Source organism: Electrophorus electricus, chromosome 5 (assembly GCF_041902795.1).
Source record: "Electrophorus electricus isolate QZ-2024a chromosome 5, ASM4190279v1, whole genome shotgun sequence".
Taxonomy (NCBI): Eukaryota; Metazoa; Chordata; class Actinopteri; order Gymnotiformes; family Gymnotidae; genus Electrophorus; species Electrophorus electricus.
This window is the reverse complement of record NC_137501.1, coordinates 29037175-29060306: the sequence shown is the minus strand read 5'-3', so window position 1 is coordinate 29060306 and position 23132 is coordinate 29037175. Positions and strand designations below refer to the sequence as shown.

Genomic DNA, 23132 nt, shown 5'->3' with positions numbered 1-23132 from the left:
AGTCAATTAAGAAAAACGCAGCACTGCTCATGTGACAGAAGAGAAATGCAAATGCTGATCTGTTAAGAACCCTGCGTTTATCCCTGCTGCACTGCACTGCGTACTGCCTCTCTGCTATGGGTCAGGGATAGAGAGGGAGTCAACCAGGAAAAGACTGGAGATTAACCCATTACACCCCAAGGCTAAAACTGTGTCCCCCAGTACAGGTTCGGCTCTAAAGTGTAAACCACCACCAGGTCTGACAGGCTTAAAAACAGGGGTGTTGTACCTGGGTTAAAAACAGGGGTGTTGTACCTGGGTTAAAAACAGGGGTGTTGTACCTGGGTTAAAAACAGGGGTGTTGTACCTGGGTTAAAAACAGGGGTGTTGTACCTGGGTTAAAAACAGGGGTGTTGTACCTGGCTTAAAAACAGGGGTGTTGTACCTGGGTAGCTGACGATGATGCAACAGCTTCCAAAATTGATAGCGAATCCAAATAACTGAACCCTGCAAGCATCTCAAATTTTACTGTCCACCAGTGTGACCGCTTCACTTTCCTGTTTTTTGGTGCCTGTTGTGTACAGAAGAAGCGAGAGAGGGAGATAGAGAGAGGGAGAGAGAGAGAAGAGTAAATGGAAACTTAATGAGACACACCCTCAGTTGCTGACTTTTTAAAAGAGGACAAGCGCAATTACACTGGGAGCTCACAATTTGCCCAGGTAAGGTTCTAAATGCATTTAAGGATGTGTGTGTGTGCGTGTGTGTGCGTGCGTTATGTAGACGTCTCTTTCTCTTTTTGTTTTTCTTTATTTTCCACTTTTTTCTTTGCCTTACATTAGCATGGACAACTTTTATTGCCATGTATCAGTTTTCATAACAAGGTGCCATAGACACTGTAGCATTTCTTATCCGAGTGTCGTTATTCCTTTACAATCACACCTGGGCCATTCGAAGGCGTCACCATGACATCTCACCATCTGTTATGGTTACAAACCCACTCACCCAATGAATAGGACTTTGATTCGTCCCACCCTGGAACGGGTTTGAATGATCTAAGTACTGAAAGTCTGCAGGAAGGGATCCATGTCATTAGTTCATGTTAACCACTTGTCTGAGAACACATAAACATGATGTCAGAGACCGCTCTGCTCGAGAGTCTATAATTATGCTTACAGTATGAGATTACTGATTCCTCAATAGGTACTGCTGTCTTCACTCAGCAGAGCTTTCGCAATTTAATTATATATATATATATGTGTGTGTGTGTGTGTGTGTGTATGTATTCATATTGTGGTATTTTCCAGTTCCATTATTAGTATTTATATGGTTTAAGGTCTGTTGTTGTTGTTGTTTATTTGTTTAGTCTGGGTTTACCATGTGGTTTTAGAGGGTATTCTGCCAAATAAAAGATATTTTAGCAATTCACTAACAATACAAAGGGCAAGTTATTTTCCCACCTTTATTATAATGATACTTGTTTAATAATAATGTTAGCTAACTGATGACTTAACTGAACCAGTGAACAATATCTAATTTTAAATGCAGAAAACATTTGCTGGAAAATAGAATCAGCATGTGAGGATCAGATTTCAGATTTCCTGCCCATAAAGCTTCAGGCTGCATTGGTAAAGGGCGTTGCGTGACTCACACGCCAGTGCGACGTAATTCAGCTGCTGTCTAGTACTGCATCACCGTGTAGCTGTTATGTTCTAATTTCAGAGACATCATGTTCACTAGCTTTGCAACTGTCATGGACACTCATAGGTCCCTGTTTTGCTCTTTCAGCAGACTCTAAGTGAATCAACTCAGACACGCCCATCCTCCAAGCAAGAACCAATCCAAATGGTCGCACAAGGCTTCAACCCACCTCCCTCCACCCCTGCTTCTGCCCAACCCCACTCTCTGTCAAATCAGATCAGGGTGGCCTTTCTAGTCTTTGCCTTCGTGATTGATTTCCCTGTTACTCCAGTGGGTCTAGAGTGGGCAGTGTAGATGTGGAGTCTCAGTTAATCCAGTGGGTCTAGAGTGGGCAGTGTGGATGTGGAATCTCGGTTACTCCAGTGGGTCTAGGGTGGGCAGTGTAGATGTGGAGTCTCAGTTAATCCAGTGGGTCTAGAGTGGGCAGTGTGGATGTGGAGTCTCAGTTAATCTAGTGGGTCTAGAGTGGGCAGTGTGGATGTGGAATCTCGGTTACTCCAGTGGGTCTAGAGTGGGCAGTGTAGATGTGGAGTCTCAGTTAATCCAGTGGGTCTAGAGTGGGCAGTGTAGATGTGGAATCTCAGTTACTCCAGTGGGTCTAGAGTGGGCAGTGTAGATGTGGAATCTCAGTTACTCCAGTGGGTCTAGAGTGGGCAGTGTAGATGTGGAATCTCAGTTACTCCAGTGGGTCTAGAGTGGGCAGTGTGGATGTGGAATCTCGGTTACTCCAGTGGGTCTAGGGTGGGCAGTGTAGATGTGGAGTCTCAGTTAATCCAGTGGGTCTAGAGTGGGCAGTGTGGATGTGGAGTCTCAGTTAATCTAGTGGGTCTAGAGTGGGCAGTGTGGATGTGGAATCTCGGTTACTCCAGTGGGTCTAGAGTGGGCAGTGTAGATGTGGAATCTCAGTTACTCCAGTGGGTCTAGAGTGGGCAGTGTGGATGTGGAATCTCGGTTACTCCAGTGGGTCTAGGGTGGGCAGTGTAGATGTGGAGTCTCAGTTAATCCAGTGGGTCTAGAGTGGGCAGTGTGGATGTGGAGTCTCAGTTAATCCAGTGGGTCTAGAGTGGGCAGTGTGGATGTGGAATCTCGGTTACTCCAGTGGGTCTAGGGAGGGCAGTGTAGATGTGGAATCTCGGTTACTCCAGTGGGTCTAGGGAGGGCAGTGTAGATGTGGAATCTCAGTTACTCCAGTGGGTCTAGGGTGGGCAGTGTGGATGTGGAGTCTCGGTTAATCCAGTGGGTCTAGGGAGGGCAGTGTAGATGTGGAATCTCGGTTACTCCAGTGGGTCTAGGGTGGGCAGTGTAGATGTGGAATCACGGTTACTCCAGTGGGTCTAGGGAGGGCAGTGTAGATGTGGAATCTCGGTTACTCCAGTGGGTCTAGAGTGGGCAGTGTGGATGTGGAATCTCGGTTACTCCAGTAGGTCTAGGGTGGGCAGTGTAGATGTGGAATCTCGGTTACTCCAGTGGGTCTAGGGAGGGCAGTGTAGATGTGGAATCTCGGTTACTCCAGTGGGTCTAGAGTGGGGAGTGTGGATGTGGAGTCTCGGTTACTCCAGTGGGTCTAGGATGGGGAGTGTGGATGTGGAGTCTCGGTTACTCCAGTGGGTCTAGGATGGGCAGTGTGGATGTGGAATCTCAGTTACTCTAGTGGGTCAAGGGAGGGCTTGTCTGTTTCTGACATGGCAGCATCAGTTCATCTACAGGCAGCACTGGTTCATCTACAGGCAGGACTGGGACATTTTAGTAGCATGCAAATGAAATATGTAGGTTAGATGTGTAAAAATGAACACTACATGAACAGTCCATATACAGTAGACATGCTAGTGACCACAGTCCTGAGGGACCAGAGGGTGACCATTGTCTACAGGGGCCAGAGGGTGACCACAGTCCTGAGGGACCAGAGGGTGACCACAATCCTCAGGGACTAGAGGGTGACCATTGTCTAAAGGGGCCAGAGGGTGACCACAGTCCTGAGGGACCAGAGGGTGACCACAATCCTGAGGGACTAGAGGGTGACCACAATCCTGAGGGACCAGAGGGTGACCACAGTCCTGAGGAACCAGAGGGTGACCACAGTCCTGAGGGACCATGAGAGTTCCCTGGGAAATTGCATTCCATGAAGTTGCTGGATGACAGATTACCAGGAAACACTATGATCAGGGGCTGCAAGCTTTGCATCTGTATAAAAAAGAAAGGTTAACCTATATATTTAAAAATTGGGAGTGTGTCAGAGTCTGAATTAAAGCTGGAAGCCTGTTCCATAACTAAGGGACTTTATAGGATCAAACCCCAGCTGTAATCTTACTAATTCCATGGAATAAGGGAAACCTTGCATTCTGAGTGCACAATAGGCAAGGTGGGTTACAGTATGACATGTGTTCACTCAGATACTGTGGGGACAGACCATTTAGCGCTTTATACATCAACAAGAGCATTTTAAATCGATCTGAAATTTCACTGAGAGCCAGCCCAGAGCTGACAGAACTAATGTGGTCAAATTTTCTAGCCCTTGTTAGGACTCTGGTTGCTCTATTCTGCATGAGTTTATTTAATGACTTTTTAGAGTATCCAGTTAGTAAAGTAATCCAATCTTGATTGGTTAAAAGTATGGACCAATTTCTCTGCATCCGATGAGGAGAGTGTCTCAGTTTAGCAATATTATGTAAATGAAAAAGGCAGTTTTAGCAACATTTAAAAAATGAATGTATAATGAGATCTCAGAGTCAGTAGTAACGCCCAAGTATTTTACAACACGTTTGAGTGTTACTGAAAAGTCACGAAGATTTAGTAAAATATTATATACATTGCTTCTTGCAGCTCTGGGTCCAAGCAATAGCACCCAGCCTTAGCAAGGATGCTGCATCAAGCTCTTTGGTCTATTTGGTCTTATGCTTTTTTCTTCCACCCCAACAGCACCTTGAAGCCAATGTCTGTACACCTTTGTGTGCGGTATCAGTGGAGAAGCGTGGGTCATGAAGTCTTCCAGTACCTGATGGAGACTGTGATGGGATTCCTGGTCCCATTCACCCTCATCGTATCGTGCTACATGTCAGTCATGTGTTGCATGCGCAGTGCTATGTTCCGGGGAAGGGTGAAGGGTGCCTTCCTCATCTTCCTCATCATCATCACCTTTGTTGTCTTTTGGCTGCCATACCACATGATTAACATTATACAAGTACAATCCATAGCATGGTAAACCTTCTCTGTTAAAGGAAGCCCAAAATTAATTTGGCCAAAATTGCTATCATGGGTAAAAACAAAAGTTAGGAGATAATAAATGGAAAATGATACCCACTGGCTTTTGTATCATGCTGTTAGCCTGTAGCCAGGTCAGTGTATATGACTGCTGTGTAAACACTTAATAGTTTAGTCCTATTATGTTGATACTGCAGGGGTTGTTGGTCTACAACTCAGGCCAAAGTCAGGTCACAGTCTCTACCCACAAAGGACTAGGTAATTCATTGAATCAGGTGTATTAAATCCAGAAAAAAATTAAAAAGTCTAAGCCAGAGGTCCCCAGCCATGTTCTTGGAGATCTTCCTTGCATAGTTTCAACACTCGATGAGACATGTTGCAGATTAAAGGTGAAACCCTTTGCAAGAAGGTAGATGGTGCAGACTGGATGGTGGAGACTGACCTGCAGATGAGTTCCTACCCTAATCTGAAACTGCTCAAGACAGTGAAGGCCTTCAGCAACGTCGGGATACGAGAGTCAGGTATACTGACGCTAACCCCTGGGCAGTCGGTAGGGCTCCGGGACTGCAGAGGGCCCTGGCCGGCTTGGCCATGTCCTCATGTCCTCCCTTCAATTTCGTCCAGGTGACTGGGTTGTTGCAGAGCCAATCTTACCATGCTGGCTAAGGCCGCCCGGCCCAACACGACGGCATTTGCGTTCCTGAGCAGAAGCGTGAACCCCGTTCTCTGCGTCCTCGCTGGCAGCTCGCACATCCGCCACTCTGGCCTCCACTTCATGGCCAGGCTTTTCAAAGGTACCCGCCCCGTCCAGGCCGCCAGCAGTAGCAGGCCGCACACGTCAGCCATGACAGAAATGGTCAGATCCACCCAGGGGCTAGGAACAAGCGCTGCAGATTGGAGGAGGAGAAAAACATCAAGATGAGCAGAAGACAGGAGCTCAGGACTCTGACCACTGTGGAATGATATTACAGAGTGCAAGTGACAAAAAATGACCGTCATACTACATTGCTGAAAGGTTGTTGATGGAGCTCTAGAGAGCTTACAGAGACAAGCTGCCCCCTGGAAAGGCTTTTACCAGGATCTCGCACTGCTCTGATTTTTGAGCGTAGTGACTTTCAGTTGAGCTGTGTGTGTGTTGTCATTTCCTTATTTTCATATGTGCAGCATAACCTGTTATATGCACCATGTATCTGTGTTAGGGTTGTTTTTTAATTTTTTTTTATTTTAAATTAGAAGGCATTTTTATCAGCATACAATTATAGAGTTCCAAAAAGAACTCTATAATTGGACATATTTAAATGGGACATCTGCATGCTGTGCTGTTGTAGTCACGAAATGCGGCAGTTGGCAGCACATTTGAATGTTATTTTTAACATCTTGCTTGTCTAATTTGATTAAGTTATAAAAGGTCAGACAGCACCTGAAGACAAACCCCGTAACTTTATACTTTCATTGCTTGTCACGACTTCTTATAAATTATTTTGCAAGGAGACACTGGATCAGTTTAATTGTCACAATCAACACAGGAATAAATAGCAGTACTTGATTTAAATGTGCCTCACATATCCAGGAATCTCACATATTAAATAAGCATGTTCATGATGGGTGAACCGGCTTCCATCTGAGATGTGAGAGACGGATCACCATGACATGGTTCCACTGTAAGACAGATAACAGTCTTTTGAAGACAGAATATGCTGAAACACCAGATGTAGGCAGTTTTCCTTTTTATCTGTAAGATTCATAATCTGCTCATGTCAGCCCAGTGATATGATTCAATCAACTGCAGACACACCATAAAAATAATATAAATAGTTTTACTGATTATATGTATAGAAAGGAAGATGAGAAACTGACGAACTTCAGAGACGAACCATAACCTCATTGCTTAACAGTATGTTCAGATTAGTAACACTGCATTTTTTTTTTATTAAAAACCATGAGTTTATCTCCGTTTGAATGTTGTAAGGATGTACGTTTTACCAGATGGACTAAATGCGGACTAAACTTATTTATTCGAAAAACAGCATTTATATATATATATATATATATATATATATATATATATATATATATATATATATATATATATATATATATATATATATATGATTCTAAGAAAACGGCATCAAATGTTTTATCATTATGGAGAATAGTGCAGATATACGGCCAAGAAACCAGGAGAAAAAGACAGCGCTCACAAAGACCTGAGACCATGCCAAATCCATATCTATATTCCTTTGCTAGGGTAGGGTTGGTGATTTCATTAGCCTGCCTTTATTAACCAACCTATGGATCCTGGCTAGTTTACAAAGGGGAAAAAACTCTTGTGTGTAACGTTGAGCGGTTAGGAGGCGGACGCGTGTGCGGAGAAGAGCGAGATTTATTAAGAGCAAATCCAGAGGCGTAGTCATTATAGCAGTCCAGGGTCACAGAGCCAACACGAAGAGTACGAGAATATATTATCAAACCATCAAAGCACACGAAGGCAAGCAGGCTATAAGAGGCTTTGAAACAGACACAAGCATTCAAATAAACACAGTGACGTTAACAACGAACAGACTAGAGACAGGGCATACAACAGGGTTTAAATACATGAACTAAACGAGGGACAGATGTGGAAAATCAAACGTGGGGCGCAAAAAATGAAACTACGGCTTGGAATAAAATACACAAGACGGAGGATACAGAGGCCGGGGAAGGATTAACCGTGACGTGGTGATCTTATGATATGCACTTAATACAGCATTACTGCAAATGTTTTAAGGTTCTCTACAGATGCATTCCATGAGTACAGTCACAAAGAAATCAATGACTGCCAGGATCGTGGTAGTGGGTAAGAATGTCCATGACCCTGCAGTGAAAAATGGCATTATGGGAACTGTGGTTTGTTAAGGAAGGTTGGGTGAGAGTTCAAAAAGGCCTGCATGATGTTCACTTTTTTCTAACTTATCTAACAGATTCGCTGGTTTTATCTTACTGTAACTTGAACACATAGTAGCTACAAATACCCTCTCGAAACCTAAAACTGGCTATTTCTACCAACACAGACATGTCCATTTGCTTCTGGGAATCATTCTATTGTAAATGTAATGTTTTAAAAATGATCAAGCAAATAAACACATTATGTCACAAACACGTTTAGATATCTTTGCTTTGCCATGCAGTTTTTATATAGTGAGGATGTGCAGAGAATGTTTACGCATGGCCACCTTCATCATATATAGGGTGCATGAGTAAGAGAGCGTGAGCAAGAGGTGGAGTATAGACGTTAAAAAGAAAAGCTCAGCTTTGCATGCATGCACTCATTTAGCAAGATTCCCCATTTGTAGTGGTTATGGTGGATCAGTTGGGCTGGCCAGCGGCACTGGCACTTAAATAGAGTCTCATGTACGGTGACTTATGCTTTTCATCGGTCTTATCCTGGCAGTCTCCTAGATGCATATACATATCATATACAGTATACACAATGCATGCACCGTCTGGGGCCATGCTACCCTGTTGAGAGCTGACACGCTTCTTTTTTTTTACCAGTAATTTCAAGACCTTTTCCTTTTTCCTATATTGTGGAGATGTCATCTGAACCATTGACATCTCCACAATATAATCTCCTTGATAAAAGCCTGAACTATTATTTTATTTATTCCAACCTGGACTATTACTTTATTTATTTTACAATTCATACTTTCGTCCTGGATTGAGATATATGGTCAGCAATGTCAATATAGCCTCTCTCTTCTAACATTTTTTTTGTCAGTGTCTTTTTGCTGAGGGATTCTTACTAAGATCGATTTATCCCGTTTGTAGAATTTGGTTCAACTGTGTGATTGGAACTCTGCAGCAAATTAACTGTTGTCTTCCTGGCACCAATTATTTTGAATATCAACTACATTTATGCAAAAATCAGACCTATGATGGTCCTGGCAGACAAGAATCCAACAAAGCACATTAAAATACAGAACTGAGGATATTTTGGTACGTAGAATTGTTGTGATATTAAATGTAATATTGTGGACACCTAGTGGTTAATTCTGGCAGTGCAATCAGGAGCTCGAATGCGAAATCTGTAATGGTCTGGCCATAACCTGCACCATAGGAAATATAACATCTTGGTATATCTGTTCAGTGTTTTGCATTTCAAAAGATGAATTTCATAAGTACAGAGTTTACCACTGTCATTTGTAAAACAGAACCTTTTGTTTTTATGTTTCAGACCCATCTTATAAATAACAGGCATACTTCCTTACTGGGAGTGGGGGTGTTCCTCTAATTGGTGCAGTAGATTAAATTTCCTGTACAGTGTAGCTGGCACTGCTAGAGTGATTCAAGATGAGGCAATATTTGTGTGGTTAGACAGTTGAGTGGTTTGAGAGTTTTATGCACATCTTTGATATGATCAGTTAGACGTTTCTAGATAAGGACTGGTTTTGCATGTTTATATGTCAGATAGCCAGAGGTGTTTCTTTTAGAATGATGAAACATATTAAATTGATTATCAACAATAAAACATTTGTTAAATGTCTGCTGAAACAATACTAATGCAAGAGTTGCTTTTAACAGAATTCTTTTGCTGTTCTGTTTCATGTAAAATGATTAGGGTTTCTGGATCCCAGAGCATGCTGAGACTGGTCTTGTTAAAGATTTAATCTTGAAGCAGAACACTAATTTTGACGTTAACAGAGAAGGTTGGTTATGCTCTTCCTCTGTGATACCTTCTGCTGTTCCTTACTATCTCAGCTCAGTTGCTTTTACATTAGTATTTGAGAGAGAGAAAGAAACATTTATTATTTGTAAATACATAAATGTACCATTCATTGCTAAGTCTAGTTGTAGTTGAAAGGCTACTACACATTCCTGTGAGTGAGGTTTCTCCACACATGGCACGTTTTCATTATTGCAAACTGGATGTGAATATCTCGTCATTTTGTTGCCATGGACACGGGACTAATAAAATGTGTTTTTCTATCCTGTTGGTGTCATGACAAAAAAATCACAGCACTGACCGAATATTGCCTTTTGCCATGGCGTATTCATAGTCCAGTAGTCCGAGGCTGTGCTTTAGCGGGGACCGTTTCTCATTGCGGCAAACGTGGTGTGCTCCATAGCGCCCTCTAATGCTATGGGTATTTCTCTACTAATTCATTATTAGTCGTCGTGCCATAGAGTTGTCGATGGGCAGCGTCCATTTAGCCACGCACAACCTCCAAAAACAGCGAGAGATGTCTGTAATGCCAACGAAAAGCTTTTTTGGCAAAACCAGGCATGACAATGTTTACTAGATTTAAATGCACTTCAGAAATCAAAAGGTGCAACTGTATAGGTCAAGAACGCGTAAAAAATACGACACACTGGCTTGACACGTCTTCATATTAACAGAAAATAGCTGTAGCGTTTAACTCTGCGCTGTTCAGTTTCAACGCCACTGCAAAACTATTATAAGTGATTTCGATTCTGATTTATCATTTAAACCACATATTAAAAACTGCTCTCCCTACCTTCAGACTACACCACTGAATGTGACAAATTTTGATATGACCAATGATTTGCTATGAGGGGGGTTTTGTGCATGCTATAGGTTGTGCATGTGCAGTCTATAGGTTTCGCCAAGGGCTCTGTGTGACGCAGTCGCTCGGGCAGTGTTGGGGAAATATCGCGAGATGTTAGTTTGAAAAGTGGCGGTTTGGCACCAGTTTAAACAGGAGAAACGGTTTTCGGAAGCAAGGAAACATCTTAAAGTAAAGTACACTTTGTTCTACTTGATAATAATTTAAGTAGACGTAACATTGTTTGATTACAGCAATGCGAAGTTATTTGGAGTCATTTTGATAGCCAAAAGAGTAATTGTGCACATCGACAACGTCGTTTTCAATGGCTTTGCTACACACAGGCCTCGCGTTAGCTGATAGGGTTATATTGTGACTTTAGTTACATTTCGAGACATTGTAAGGGGAATGATTAATTTATGAACTGCTAGCTGTCTAGTGAAGGCGAGTAACCCATGTTAACCTGGCTAACGTAACCTAGAGGTCGTGTTTAAGATTAGCACAGCTGGCTTAAGACAGCAGGGTAGCTGCGTATGAGGCTATGAATACACTTAAATGGAGTAAAACATTTACTTCTAAAACAACCATCGATACCAGCCCCTGATTACAATTCAACAGAATACACAATTCGGCCCGAGATATGTGATTTCTGCAGGATCACTAATTTGTTTCACGTTAATCGTTTTCACATAGAGCGTTAAATCTGCAATGGGGATTGGAAAAATAAGGTAATGGCATGGCAATATATTGACCTAAATTAAAGCTTTATGGAGAATGTTCCTGGATGTTTTCTAACACGTTCAAGAATATCGTCCTATAAGTGCACATTAACCAACGAATGTCTGGTGTTACTTACACAAAACCTTTAGGAAGATTCTTTTGGATTTGTTTGGTTATAAATTATTTAACTAACTGCATTTCACTGTGATTTTGGGAATCTGTGTGCATTTTCTGTTGCTTTTCGGTACACAGTGGTCTTGGTTAAGACGTCCTCATAAGTTATGCATCCAAATGTAACATGGTGAAGTCATCTGTAACGCTACATGACTCTTTCAGGACCGTCGACATGACAGCTGAAAACGAACTTGAGATAAAAGAAGCTTTTCAGCGTGCACAGAAAGCTCACAACAACAAAGCCAAGCTTGTAGCCAGTTTGAAGAACAGATATGTTAAGGTAAACCCCTTAAATGACCGATGCACTCCTAAGTGTCGCCTTTTGGGGGGCGGGCATTACTCCAAGTCACTGTTCATTCTCAAAGTGCATCAATATCACTATTCAAGTGAACTAGTTTTATGTTCTGCTATACTTTGTGCTTGTAGCTGGAGGACAAGTCTGAGTTCCATGAGGAGTTCCTCCGTTGCCTGAAGTATGCCATGATCATCTACACAAGAGAACCTGCGGTGGAAAATGTCATAGATTTTGCAGTGAAATTTGCTGTTAGTTTTGAAACACCTGTGAATGAAGAGGAGGAGGAGGAGGAGGAGGAGGAAGATATTTCATTTCTGAATTTCCTGTTTAACTTTCTTTTGGAGGTAATCCTGAGTCTCCTTGAACAGACTTTTTGTGTTTAGGGACATTTTATAAATGTACAGACTCCTAAAAGAGCCCCTTGTTTTACTAATGTAACTTCTTGCAATGTTCCCCTGGTTTGGGGTTATGAATAGCCTCATAACGGGGAGCCAAAACTGAAAGATATGCAGAGAAGGCTTTTCCCAACATACAGTGGGTTGACAGATTGTTGATATGTCAATATTTCTCTCTCTTCTCTTTTAGTCTCATGGAGCCAGCAGTCATGCAGTGAGGTTTCGTGTATGTCAGCTGGTGAATAAACTGTTGGGGAGTCTGAGTGAGAGTGCCCAGATAGATGATGATCTTTGTGAGAGGATCCATGAAGTCATGCTCATTAGAGTAACAGACAAATACCCAAATGTCAGAATCCAGGCGGCACTGGCAATGGCCAGGCTGCAGGACCCCAGCAATGAACACTGCCCCACTATCAAAGGTACCAGTTCTTCCAAGGCTTGTGTGCTTGTACATACTATAGCTGAGGGCAGTTAACTCTGGATTTGGCCCATGGAGGTAATGGATATGATGTATACATACCCCCTGACTTCTGTGGAGATTCTAAATAGCCAGGCATACACAGTGGGGGAAGTGCTGTAAGTTATTGTGATGATGACACAAGCCATTATGCTTACTGGGATGTCAAAAACCCACTGAGAATTATTTTATATTCTGTATCTAAATTAAAATCAAGCAATATAATCTTAATTATTAAAATGGGGGAAACAATGGCCTATGAGCTTGGCAATAAACTGTAGTAAGTCGTGAATAAGTGATAAACAGCTTTTTATTTCTCCCTCTCTCCTGCTGTTATGTGTAGCATACATCTTGCTTCTGGACAATGACTCCAACCCTGAGGTTCGCCGCGCTGTTCTGTCTTGCATTGCTCCTTCAGCCTTTACACTCCCTAAAATCTACAAACGCACTCGGGATGTCAAAGAGAAAGTCAGGAAACTGGCCTATCAGGTGTGGCTCTTCACTAAAACCTGCAGTCCGTCCAAGCAGATAGATGTAAAACCTAAGATTAATCATTTTGTTTCAAATAAGGGATGCTGTTAAGGTGGTGAGGATACCTTGGTACGGTGATGACGTTTTGAGGCTGCTGGTGTTTTGCTTAATTTATCCTTCACCCTCGTTTTTCTTAAGGAAAGCAATCCCACAGAAAACACAGGCACTTGCTTAGGCGTGTTATTCGTCTAGCAGACTGGAAATTCTGCTCCTTCATGTTGAAGGGTTTTTGATGATTGTGTTCTTTCAGGTGCTTGCTGAAAAAGTTCATATTCGAGCTTTGACTATTGCACAAAGAGTCAGTCTACTGCACCAAGGCCTCAATGACTCAGCAGGTGTGAAGGTTTTATTTTAGTATACTCATTATACGTTAATCAATCTAAATACAGTGGATTGGGTATGACATGGTGAACCGTAAAGTTCAGGGTGAAGAGTTGATTTTCGGATCATTAGGCAGTGTTTATTAATTCTTAGATGTTTCTCTCCTTTTCTCAGATTCGGTGAAGGATGTTGTAAAGACTGATTTACTGCCTGCATGGTTGCAGTTACTGCAGGGAGATGTTTTACAGTTGCTGCATAGACTAGATGTTGAAAATTGTGCGGAGACTGCAGTTTCTGCCCTGCATGCTCTTTTCTCCATGATGACGACCTTTGACGAACTCCTGCAGAATGGCCCCCAGCTGGATGAGCGGTGAGGACCCATGAAAGGGTGCATGCCTGAGTCAGTTGTGGCTCAAAACCTCTGTAGTTTTGTGATGGGTGCTGTCTCTGTTCTTTTTGTAAGTGTCATACAGTTTCAGACCACATTAACTGATTAATTTGACATTAACATTTGATACAGTCTGGAGCAAGAGTTTGTCAGGTTGCGGTTTGTAGTATGCTAATTGGTCACTGTAAGCATCGCCTATCAGCTTCATGTCTCCAGTAGAACCAACTAAAGAAGCAACATTTTGAGATCAGAGGTGTCTTTGTATCTGAGGTCCTGCTGAAATATGTTTTGGGTTTTTTTGCTTGCCTAAGAGGCACTGCATTACTTTATTTACTGCATTAACCAAAGTGTGTGTGTGTGTGTGGTTGGGGGGGGCGCTGAATAGGAAGCTGATTCCTGTGGACTCTCTGTCGTGTGAGAATGTGTTGTACTGGAGGGCCCTGTGTGAATTTATCAAGAGCAAAGGTGCTGAGGGGGAGGAGCTACTTGAGCGTCTTCTGCCTGAACCTGCTATATTTGCTGAATACCTGTACAGGTAAATACCTGCACCTAGACTGTGATGGTAGTTATGCCACATCTCTACTGCCAAATCTTGGAATGTCTGCTGGACTTACTATTTAAAACTGTTAAAAATGCCTGATAGTCAGTGATCAATACCAAATGTCTACAAAACTAATTATTCTGCCATAGGCAGATCGAGTATACAGACAGGTAAACTGCTGTAGTACCTGCTGTTTAATGGGTGGTGCTAAGTTTGGGGCATGTCATTGTAATTGTGTGTGTGTGTGTGTGTGTGTGTGTGTGTGTGTGTGTGTGCGTGCGCACGCGCGCATATACGTCTGTTTCTCAGTTATCTGAAGAGTGTTCCCTTGATGTCTGAGGAAGAGAAGGCTGACATGACTCAGCTGGAATTGGTGATGACAAAAGAGTTCATTGGCCAGCAGCTGATCCTGCTGGTGGGCTGTCTGGACACTTCAGAAGAAGGGGGCAGGTATGGTCAGCATGCCCAGAGGAATCCCCCAGCTCTCACTGCTCGCCTACAAATAAAAGAAAAGGCAGAATGTTAGAAAGAGTGACTCACTCTGTGTGCAGCGTGTCCTCTTATTCACAACAGCCTGGCACTGTCCCACAATGCCGTGTTCCAGGAAGCGGGTGCTTGCCGTGCTGCAGGAGATGCTGGTGCTGCCCAACACTCCACTCTCTCTGATTGGACAGCTGGTGCAGAAGCTTGTGGGGATGCTTCAAGATGACCAGCAACGTATTGCAGTGGTCTGTTGTTGTTTTTTTGCAGAACCCGCTTCTAATCTGACCTTACCTCGTCTTCCTCAGTTAGAATCTGGTTTTCGTTCTTCTGATGATGTCTTAATTTTCTTAAACTTTGTGACTGCTATTCACAGTAAGTGAATGATATTAAGAAGTAGTCAATTTAATAAAATTTGTGAAGCACTTGAAAGGAAAGCTCAGTTTTGGCTGTTAATTGCTCAAACGATGCCCAGCATATGCATGCATTTAGTTTTGTGTCCTGCTGAAGTGGTTTACTGAGTGGTAAAAGCAGTGAGCTGTGTGGCCGGCCTGGGCTCATTGTGGAAGGTGTGTTTGTGCTTCGTGTACTGTGGAGCAGATTGCCGAGATCATCTCTGATGTGAGGGAGCCCATCGTCTCCGTTGATGACACCGTGGATGAGAATGAGAAACGCAAGAAGCAAGTCAGAGTGAGTCAGGCCTCGTTAAACAAGGCCAGCAACGCAAGGCTGCTGTTTCCGCACCGAGCAGTTGTAAGTGTCCCTCTGTCTCTGGCTAGCTGGCCGAGGTGAAGGTGCGCATCGTGGAGTCCAAGCAGGCGCTGGAGGAGTGTATCAGCTGCCAGGATTTTGGCCGCGCGGCCGAGCTGAAAGATTCCATCTCCCAGCTGGAGGAACTGCGTGCCAAGATTTCTCTGGAGGCCTCCCAGGCAGACCACATCAAAGAGCAACGGGTAGAGAAGGTACACACAACTAACACACACCCTCACCCACATCAACACATACAACCGAGTCTCACGCACAGGTACGTATAGAACTCCGAACGTCGTTGTGTAGCGCCGTGTCTCGCTCACATGCTTTACTGCTTCTGCCGCTGATTGAACACGCTGGCTTCAGCTCGAAGAATTTCCACATCATATGGGTTTACGTGTTTGATTGAAAGCACAGTGTACTTGACTCTCTCTTTTTAATTAACAAACTGCTTTCACCTTAATGGTGAATAATTAACAGCGATCTTTCTGCTATTATGCCATCAGTGAGTTCGGTACGATATGGCACCGTGGTGAAAATTTAAAGGCAGCCAAATTGAATTCACTGTTTGTGATTTACAATCACATATTAAAGGGTTTTCTTTTTGTGTGTGTTTGTAGAATAGTCATGTAATTTTGTTATTTTTCAAACTATTTAAAAGTTTGTGTGTGCGACAGGCATTAGGTTATGGCAGTGAGATGGGATTAGCTATAGCGACATGGTCCTGGAGACTTGGGGCTCACCACAGCATTTAAAACACACGTGTGTGCGCACATAGACACTACTGGTATTGTACCCACTCTAGCAAACACAGACAACTGCAAATTAAAAACTGGCTAAATTAGCCTGGCAGTAATAGATAAACAATCAATAATTGCAAACTGAAGCTTTTAGGTTTGGTCAAACTGTAGGAGTGTTCTGGTGTGGGGTTGTCAGGATTTTTAATGTTTTAGTTGTCTTCCTAATCTTGTTTGGGAGTCATTTACAGATGATTGATACGGTGCATGGGCAGAATGTTTTAGTACAGGAATGAGCAATTGCGTAGGTGTCTGTCTTTACTATTTTCAATTTAAGTGATCCCATTCTAAAAGGACAATATTGAACACGTCAGATTGATGGGTTCACACGAGTCAGTTGTTTCTCAGCAGCACATGTTGGGGGGGAGGCGCATGTCTTAATGTAACACAATATTTATAGAAAAACAATTTTGTGTGTGTGGTAGAGGAGAAGGGTGTACTGCTTTCACTGGAAAACTTGCTTATTTACAATTTTCACACACCTTACACCATATAAAAAAACAACAATATTTTAAAAGCAATCTGTTGCATTTCTATAGACTGCTTCATTTGTGCATCTTGCTATTAGATTGGTGTGCAGTTATTGACGCGGTGGTAAACACAACTTGATTATGGAAATTCACATGAATAGTATGTGTACATATTGTAGAAATCGACTGGCCTTTTTAAAAAAAAATTTTAGAAAAAGGTCAGCACAATTAAAAATGCTTTGTTGAAGACATCATCTGACAAATTCTCTCCATCAACATTAATAGTGCATAGGCCAGTACTGTGAGAATTAACATACAATATGCTATTCAGCTCTTAATGGATACTGTCCAGTTTAATGGACGTCCAAATAAGCTTCTCTCAGGCAAAATCTTGGAAATTGCCTTCTGACGCTTGGATCTTTGCTCGTGACACAATCTGGATGCTGCAATTTCAGGTTTCCAGCTGCATGAACACCAAACCAATATCTTTAGTAGATTTAACAGCGTGGCTGTGGTCTGACTTGCTTGCCTTGCAAATGTTCCTGCCTCAGCTGCTTCTGTGAGTGAAACGGTTGTGCTGTGGTTTCCTGCGTCGTTTCCTGTGTAGGCGCACATGAATGTATTAAGGGTGGAAATCTCGAGGTACCTCACAATTTAATTTTGTTCACTTTAGGGCTATTATAAACAGTTTCCTTGTGACCACCACAAAACAAAAAAGTACTACTGTTTTATTAAATGTGAGTTACAAATGAGGTTCATGAGGTGCTTCACGTAAATGTAAAAAAAACAACAACTAGATTTAAGTAGTTTTGTGCAACAACTTGTGCATAGAAAAAGCTCTGATGTCCTTCTGATAATTTCCACACTGCAGCCTCTGGAAAGTTGTGCTGGAACCTGAAAGCAGTGCAGTGTTGATCCTCCTGGCTGGTAGTTGGCGCTCATGCTGCCAGGCTAAACCAGCTCTTCACTAGTGCACTGTCAGCATTTGTACATGTGTGTTTTGTGTTTTGAAAAGTCTTGGCTTTCAGGTGTGGAGCTTGGCCACAGCACTGTGTCATCTCTAGACTCTACCAAGGTAAACCCACTGGAGTTGAAATGCCCAATGTGCTGTAAAAGGTCTTTGACCTGAAAAAGCTGTGGGTCTTTAAAAACAAAGAACAAACAAACAAACAAACAAAAAAACACACGCTCTAGAAATTGTCATAATTTTGCTGTGTGTGTTTGGCTCTAGAATGATCCAGAGACTTTGCTGAAGTGTCTGACGATGTGTGCAGAGGTGATCAAACGGATGAATATCAACAGAGGAATTTGCCCAACAATGAATGCTCTCATAGAGTCTCTGGTAACGCGTGTTCACACTTATACACACTGAATGAAAGCCAGTCGCTGTCCCTATAAAGACACACACACTGCCTGTACACTGTCACATACAAATATGTCCACACACATACAGAGCACAAGAATTAAAGGAATACTCCAGTGTCTGTTAAGTCTAAAAGCTTTTTGAGAGGCTCGGTGCTGGGCTTGTTCCTTAACCGAGTCTCTAACCGAGCTATTTGACCTGTTTGTAGATTCTGCCGAGTGTGTCCAACGCCAACCCGACGGTGAGGAACATGGCTGTGGTCTGTGTGGGCACTGCTGCTCTCCACAGCAGAGATCTGGCCAACACACACCTGGTACTGCTTCTGCAGGTATTTGTCAAGCACACACCTTGGACACTTCAAACTGCATCCCCACACTCTCCCCTCTTTCTGATTTCTCTGATTAATCATTATTTTTTACTATTCAGTATTTAGTGAAACACCAATATTATTTAAAATGTTGACGATAATGTTGACATCCTTGGAGAAAAAAGATCCCCATTGAAGAGAAGATGCAATGCTTGAGCACAGATTACCTGTAGGGTTCCTCCACAGTATGAACACGTTTGAAATTCCATTTTAGTCATTTCTAGGTCTGGATAAATATGGAAAATGTTTTTCCAGACTACTGCCCCTATTCTGTGTTCTAAAATATAAAATGCAGAGTAAAAAATAAATAAATAAATAAAAATTACACGCAGAATGTTTCTCATGACAAGCAGGCAGTCGGTGCAACTGAAATAGAAATGTTGCATGCAGAGCTGCGTCCAGGGCTGTGCCCCAGGCTGCACAACAGCGCTGCCCCACAAACCCAAAATCGGTTTGAAGGGAATTGCAGGGCAGCATCTTTTAGTTGCATATATACGTGGCATCATAAATAACCGACTACTAAGCTTGGTTGAACATCCCAGGGATGTTACGCAGGGAGTTATCAAAAAAGTATGAGTAAGGAAACCACCTGGCTGCTTTTCTTCTTGTTTCCATGGACACAGTGAGGCTGCTCAGATGCCATGAAAAAATTTAATTGTTTAACCCTTTCAGCTCACATTGGTTCTTATTTATAAAAGTGATTTTAAAATATGTGGGGAAACAATGTATTTATTCAATATGTTAAGGGAAGGTATACAGTTATTTAAATTTACATGACAAAAACTGAACATTTTTAGCATTGCAGCTTGAATAAAGTACTGAGCACTAATGCATATTTACAGTTGGCTTTGTAAATAATTTATGTACATAATAAACATCTTGCTATTTGTACTTGAATGTCCAAAATGATCTGAAAGATCTACCAAGTCTGGAAGTTTGAGTATGGAATGGAAATGGAAAATGTATTTCAAACACACTAGCTAGCTCTTTACCACAGAGTGGGTCTGTCTGAGTCAGCTCCTAAGAGGTTGAATGGTGTTGGAGTTGAATTTCCATAGAGTTCCGCTGCCCAGCCCACTGATCAAGGATTTGCGAAATAAAAATATGAACTGAACCACAAAGATCGTGGCCTTAAGAGACCCCTCTTGAAAGTGGCTGAAATTTGCTGATTGTCTGTTATTGGACTGTGGCAAGTCATATTAGATGTGTAACTTTTTTTTTGCCTTGTAATGTGAGCTGTCTGTATGTATAGGGTTTGTGTGTTTGTGTATAGATCACACAACTAGATGAACCCAAGGTCAGGATCAGTGCTCTTAGAGCTCTCATTGACCAGCTGCTTCTTAATGGCATCAACATCCTACAAGACAAGTCCACCCCTCAGCCATCTCAGGCACCTGATTTGCTAGACAGCATTGATGGACAGGCTACCCAGCCAAGTGAAGAGGACGAGGAGAGCCCTGTGCAGAGTGTGTTGAAGATGCTTTCAGAGTTCTTGGATAGTGAGGTAAGTTCTTACACAGCAAGGTGCATGTTGTACTTATGTCAGATTGAGTTGGTGTCAGTCTCACAAATGTATTCTTCATACAAACAAGGTTTCCTTTTTTGTGATATTCTACACTGATGCCTGGACCGTCAGTTTACTGTGCACACACAACTAGCCACAACAGCAAACCTATTTTTATTTTTTTTTGCCTTACTGTGCACATTTTCAGCACTCTTGAGTACAGTGTCCAACTTGGTTGTGATCAAGTATGAATTTGACATATTGTTTGCACGATTACACATTAGTCGCCAGAACATCTCTGATTTGTCTTCTGGGTAAACAGGAAGCTTCACTTTTACTGCAAGTTCATATTGCTTTTATATTGTAACTTGTTGAGATTTTATGCCTGCTCCCAAACGGCCCACCATCTGTGTAAAAGTCGGGGCTTCATCTCCAGCTTCTTTGGAGTTTCTAACCAGTTAGGTGCTACAGTATAGATGTCCCAGCAGCAGTCTGTTGAATGTGTTTTTGGGATTTAGGCTGAACTAAACAAGCTCCTGTGAGAACCGTGCGCTCTCTTCTAGATTTCCGAGCTGCGCACGGAGACGGCTGAGGGTTTGGCCAAACTCATGTACTGTGGGAGAATCGTGAGTGCAAAACTGTTCTCGCGGCTGGTGCTGCTGTGGTACAACCCTGTAACGGAGGACGACCAGAGGCTGCGTCACTGCCTGGGAGTGTTCCTACAGCTTTACGCTCGAGAGAGCAGGTACACATAACACCGACTCCCACGCCAGAGCTTGCACACAGTAAATGAAAGCATGTCAGAGAAGAGCAGGATTGCAGAATTACTTGCAAAAAAAATTTGCACTTGGTCTTTAAAAAAGAGAATATGTTTTTGCAATCATTTGTTCCCTTTCCCTGTAGAGCCCATCAAGAATGTGTGGAGCAGAGTTTTCTGCTTTCCATGAGAACTCTGTTCAACGCTCCAGTGACTTCTCCTCTCTCTGAGATTGACACTTCCAACGTGGCTGAACTCTTTGTAGAGCTCACACGACCCAGTGCTCTCATACAGCCTGCTGCCATACAGGTGCATCCATCAGAACTGCCTTAGTACAGTGTGAGATGATCGGAAAGTCGGACCTGCCTCCACTCACTCTGTTCTGTTCCTCCTCTCTTGCCCCCGTCAGGGCGCGAGCGTGCACGAATCCTTGGCGGTGCGCTTGTGTAATGAGATCCTGCGGGATGCGTCTGCTCCTGAGGTTCGTCTCTACTGCAAAACCCTTGGCTGTCTGGAGATCAGCACTGAGCCAGGACCTGCCAATAATGAACTGCAACAACTGCTCACAGAGATACTACAGGTACACCCCTGACATGTCTTAGACATGCAATAAACATTTCAGTAAACATGTTCGCATTTGGTTTCAATATGAACCTTTAAAATTCCTTGGTTGGTGCTGTGACCTTAAAAAAAAAAAAAAAAAATTAAAAACAAAAAACTCTCCTCATATCAGAAATGTATATTGCAGTTGCTTACAAAGATGCATTTAATCAACCAGTACCGGCTGTTTCTCTTTGTGTGTGTCTGACTGTGTGTGTGTGTGTGTGTGTGTGTGTAGGCGGTCAAGGATAAGTACTGTATAAGAGCTGTTGAGAAGGTCCTCAGTCAGCTGCAAGGATGCCGCAGTGCACCCACAGAGGCTCAGGACACCGTTCTGGCAGCACTGGATCATAATGCCAGTGGTATAAAAATATGTACCAACAAATATACAGAGCTGCTGTAGTTATACTTTGTAGCAGATACACAACCTGTAGTCTGGCACTTTGTCTTGTCTTTTTATAAAATGTGATGGCTTAGCAGCTTCTGATGCAAATATCTGGGAGGTTTTCTCTCTCTGACCTTCCTGACTGCTGTAAAACAGTTTAATTTGTCCTTACAGAGGCTGTGAAAGATGAGGAGGCCAAATCCAAAAGGGCCAGAAAAGGTGCTGTACTGAGATTTCATGTTTTTCCATCTGTGCTCGTTTTACATGTTTCTCATTCGCTTTTCCTTATGTCATACAGGCCAGAAAAAAGTGACCGTAGCCAAGGCTGCAAAGAAAAGCTGCAAGATGAAGGAGTCTTCTGATGAAAGGTGGGATATTAATAATCCTCAAATTCCATATAATAAATGTTCATCACAGATTACCTGATGATGATGATGCTAGATTAGTTCCTGTCTCTGCAAGTACTAACAGTGCGAGTTGTTTTTAGTGATGAGGAGAATGTTCCAGATGCACCTCCAGTGATGCGGCCCAGTCGTTGTGCCAAGACTGCAGCACTGACTAAAACCAAGCAGGACTTGACTGCCCTCATGAACAAAGAGGCCAGTCCTTAACCTGGGTTCACCTGTAGACTAGAACCCTATACCAGCAAGGACTAAAGCCAATCAAGGCCTCCTTAGTAATACCTCCACCAAATTGGCAAGCCATCTAAAAGTAAACTGCATGCCAAAAAAATCGTCATTTATTGTGGCATTTGTGCTTTTAACAGAAAATTACTTGTTTTTATGAGCATTTAGGGAATTAAGAATTCACTCAGCTCAAAGGCAAGCCAAGAGGAATTTTTAGATCTTGCAGGCCCAGTGCACTGGCACCAACTTTAAAAAAATTAACATTTGAAGGCTCAAGTTAGCACAATTTTAAGCCTCAAGCAAATTCATGAAAACTGTTTTTTCACTTGGTGTCTTTCCTTTATTCATTTTCTCACATTTGCTGTATTTCTGCAATGTTTTTACCACTGTACCTGTCCTTGAGATGATCCAGTCTTCCCAGCACTGTGGCAAAGGTCTGGCTTAAAGATAAAGGCTGTTTCAAACACCAAACTGGTCTGATGCTACCTTAGCCGCGTCATTAATGTAATGATGCTGTAAATCAAATGTCCTTGCTGTGCTGTTTGAATGACTTGCTTTCATCTTCACGGCTATTTTTAGCAGCGGGTGTATTGGCTTTGGCTCTTTAATGGCATATCCAGGAAGACTACTTTTATGCAGATTTGTAATGCTTAACCTGAAATTTGTAATAAAATGTTAACTGCATGGAGCAAAGGCTTGATAATTTGATCAGTGTTGGCCGAGGTTACGCTGGTCTACATAAGGCTAACAAATACACTGGTGTTGACATTTTTCGTTAAAGCAGTTTGAGACG

The 23132-nt window shown here is 42.5% G+C and overlaps 1 protein-coding gene across 2 annotated transcripts; it reads left to right on the top strand.

Moving 5' to 3' along the window:
- Nucleotides 1-10517: 10517 nt before the first annotated feature.
- ncapg (non-SMC condensin I complex, subunit G) lies at nucleotides 10518-23023 on the top strand. Of its 2 annotated transcripts, XM_035529544.2 has the most exons (23): nucleotides 10518-10610; nucleotides 11475-11592; nucleotides 11739-11951; nucleotides 12193-12421; nucleotides 12803-12948; nucleotides 13241-13325; nucleotides 13486-13681; nucleotides 14085-14234; nucleotides 14550-14690; nucleotides 14845-14968; nucleotides 15321-15410; nucleotides 15500-15682; nucleotides 17753-17812; nucleotides 17969-18079; nucleotides 18309-18428; nucleotides 19741-19971; nucleotides 20535-20716; nucleotides 20875-21037; nucleotides 21138-21308; nucleotides 21567-21690; nucleotides 21888-21932; nucleotides 22012-22081; nucleotides 22201-23023. In XM_035529544.2, the coding sequence occupies exons 2-23, from the start codon at nucleotides 11485-11487 to the stop codon at nucleotides 22322-22324; spliced, it is 3066 nt and encodes a 1021-aa protein (XP_035385437.1). In that variant the 5' UTR covers nucleotides 10518-10610; nucleotides 11475-11484; the 3' UTR covers nucleotides 22325-23023. The 2 variants fall into 2 exon arrangements, with proteins under 2 accessions (XP_035385437.1, XP_035385438.1); XM_035529545.2 differs by lacking the exon at nucleotides 17753-17812.
- Nucleotides 23024-23132: the final 109 nt, after the last annotated feature.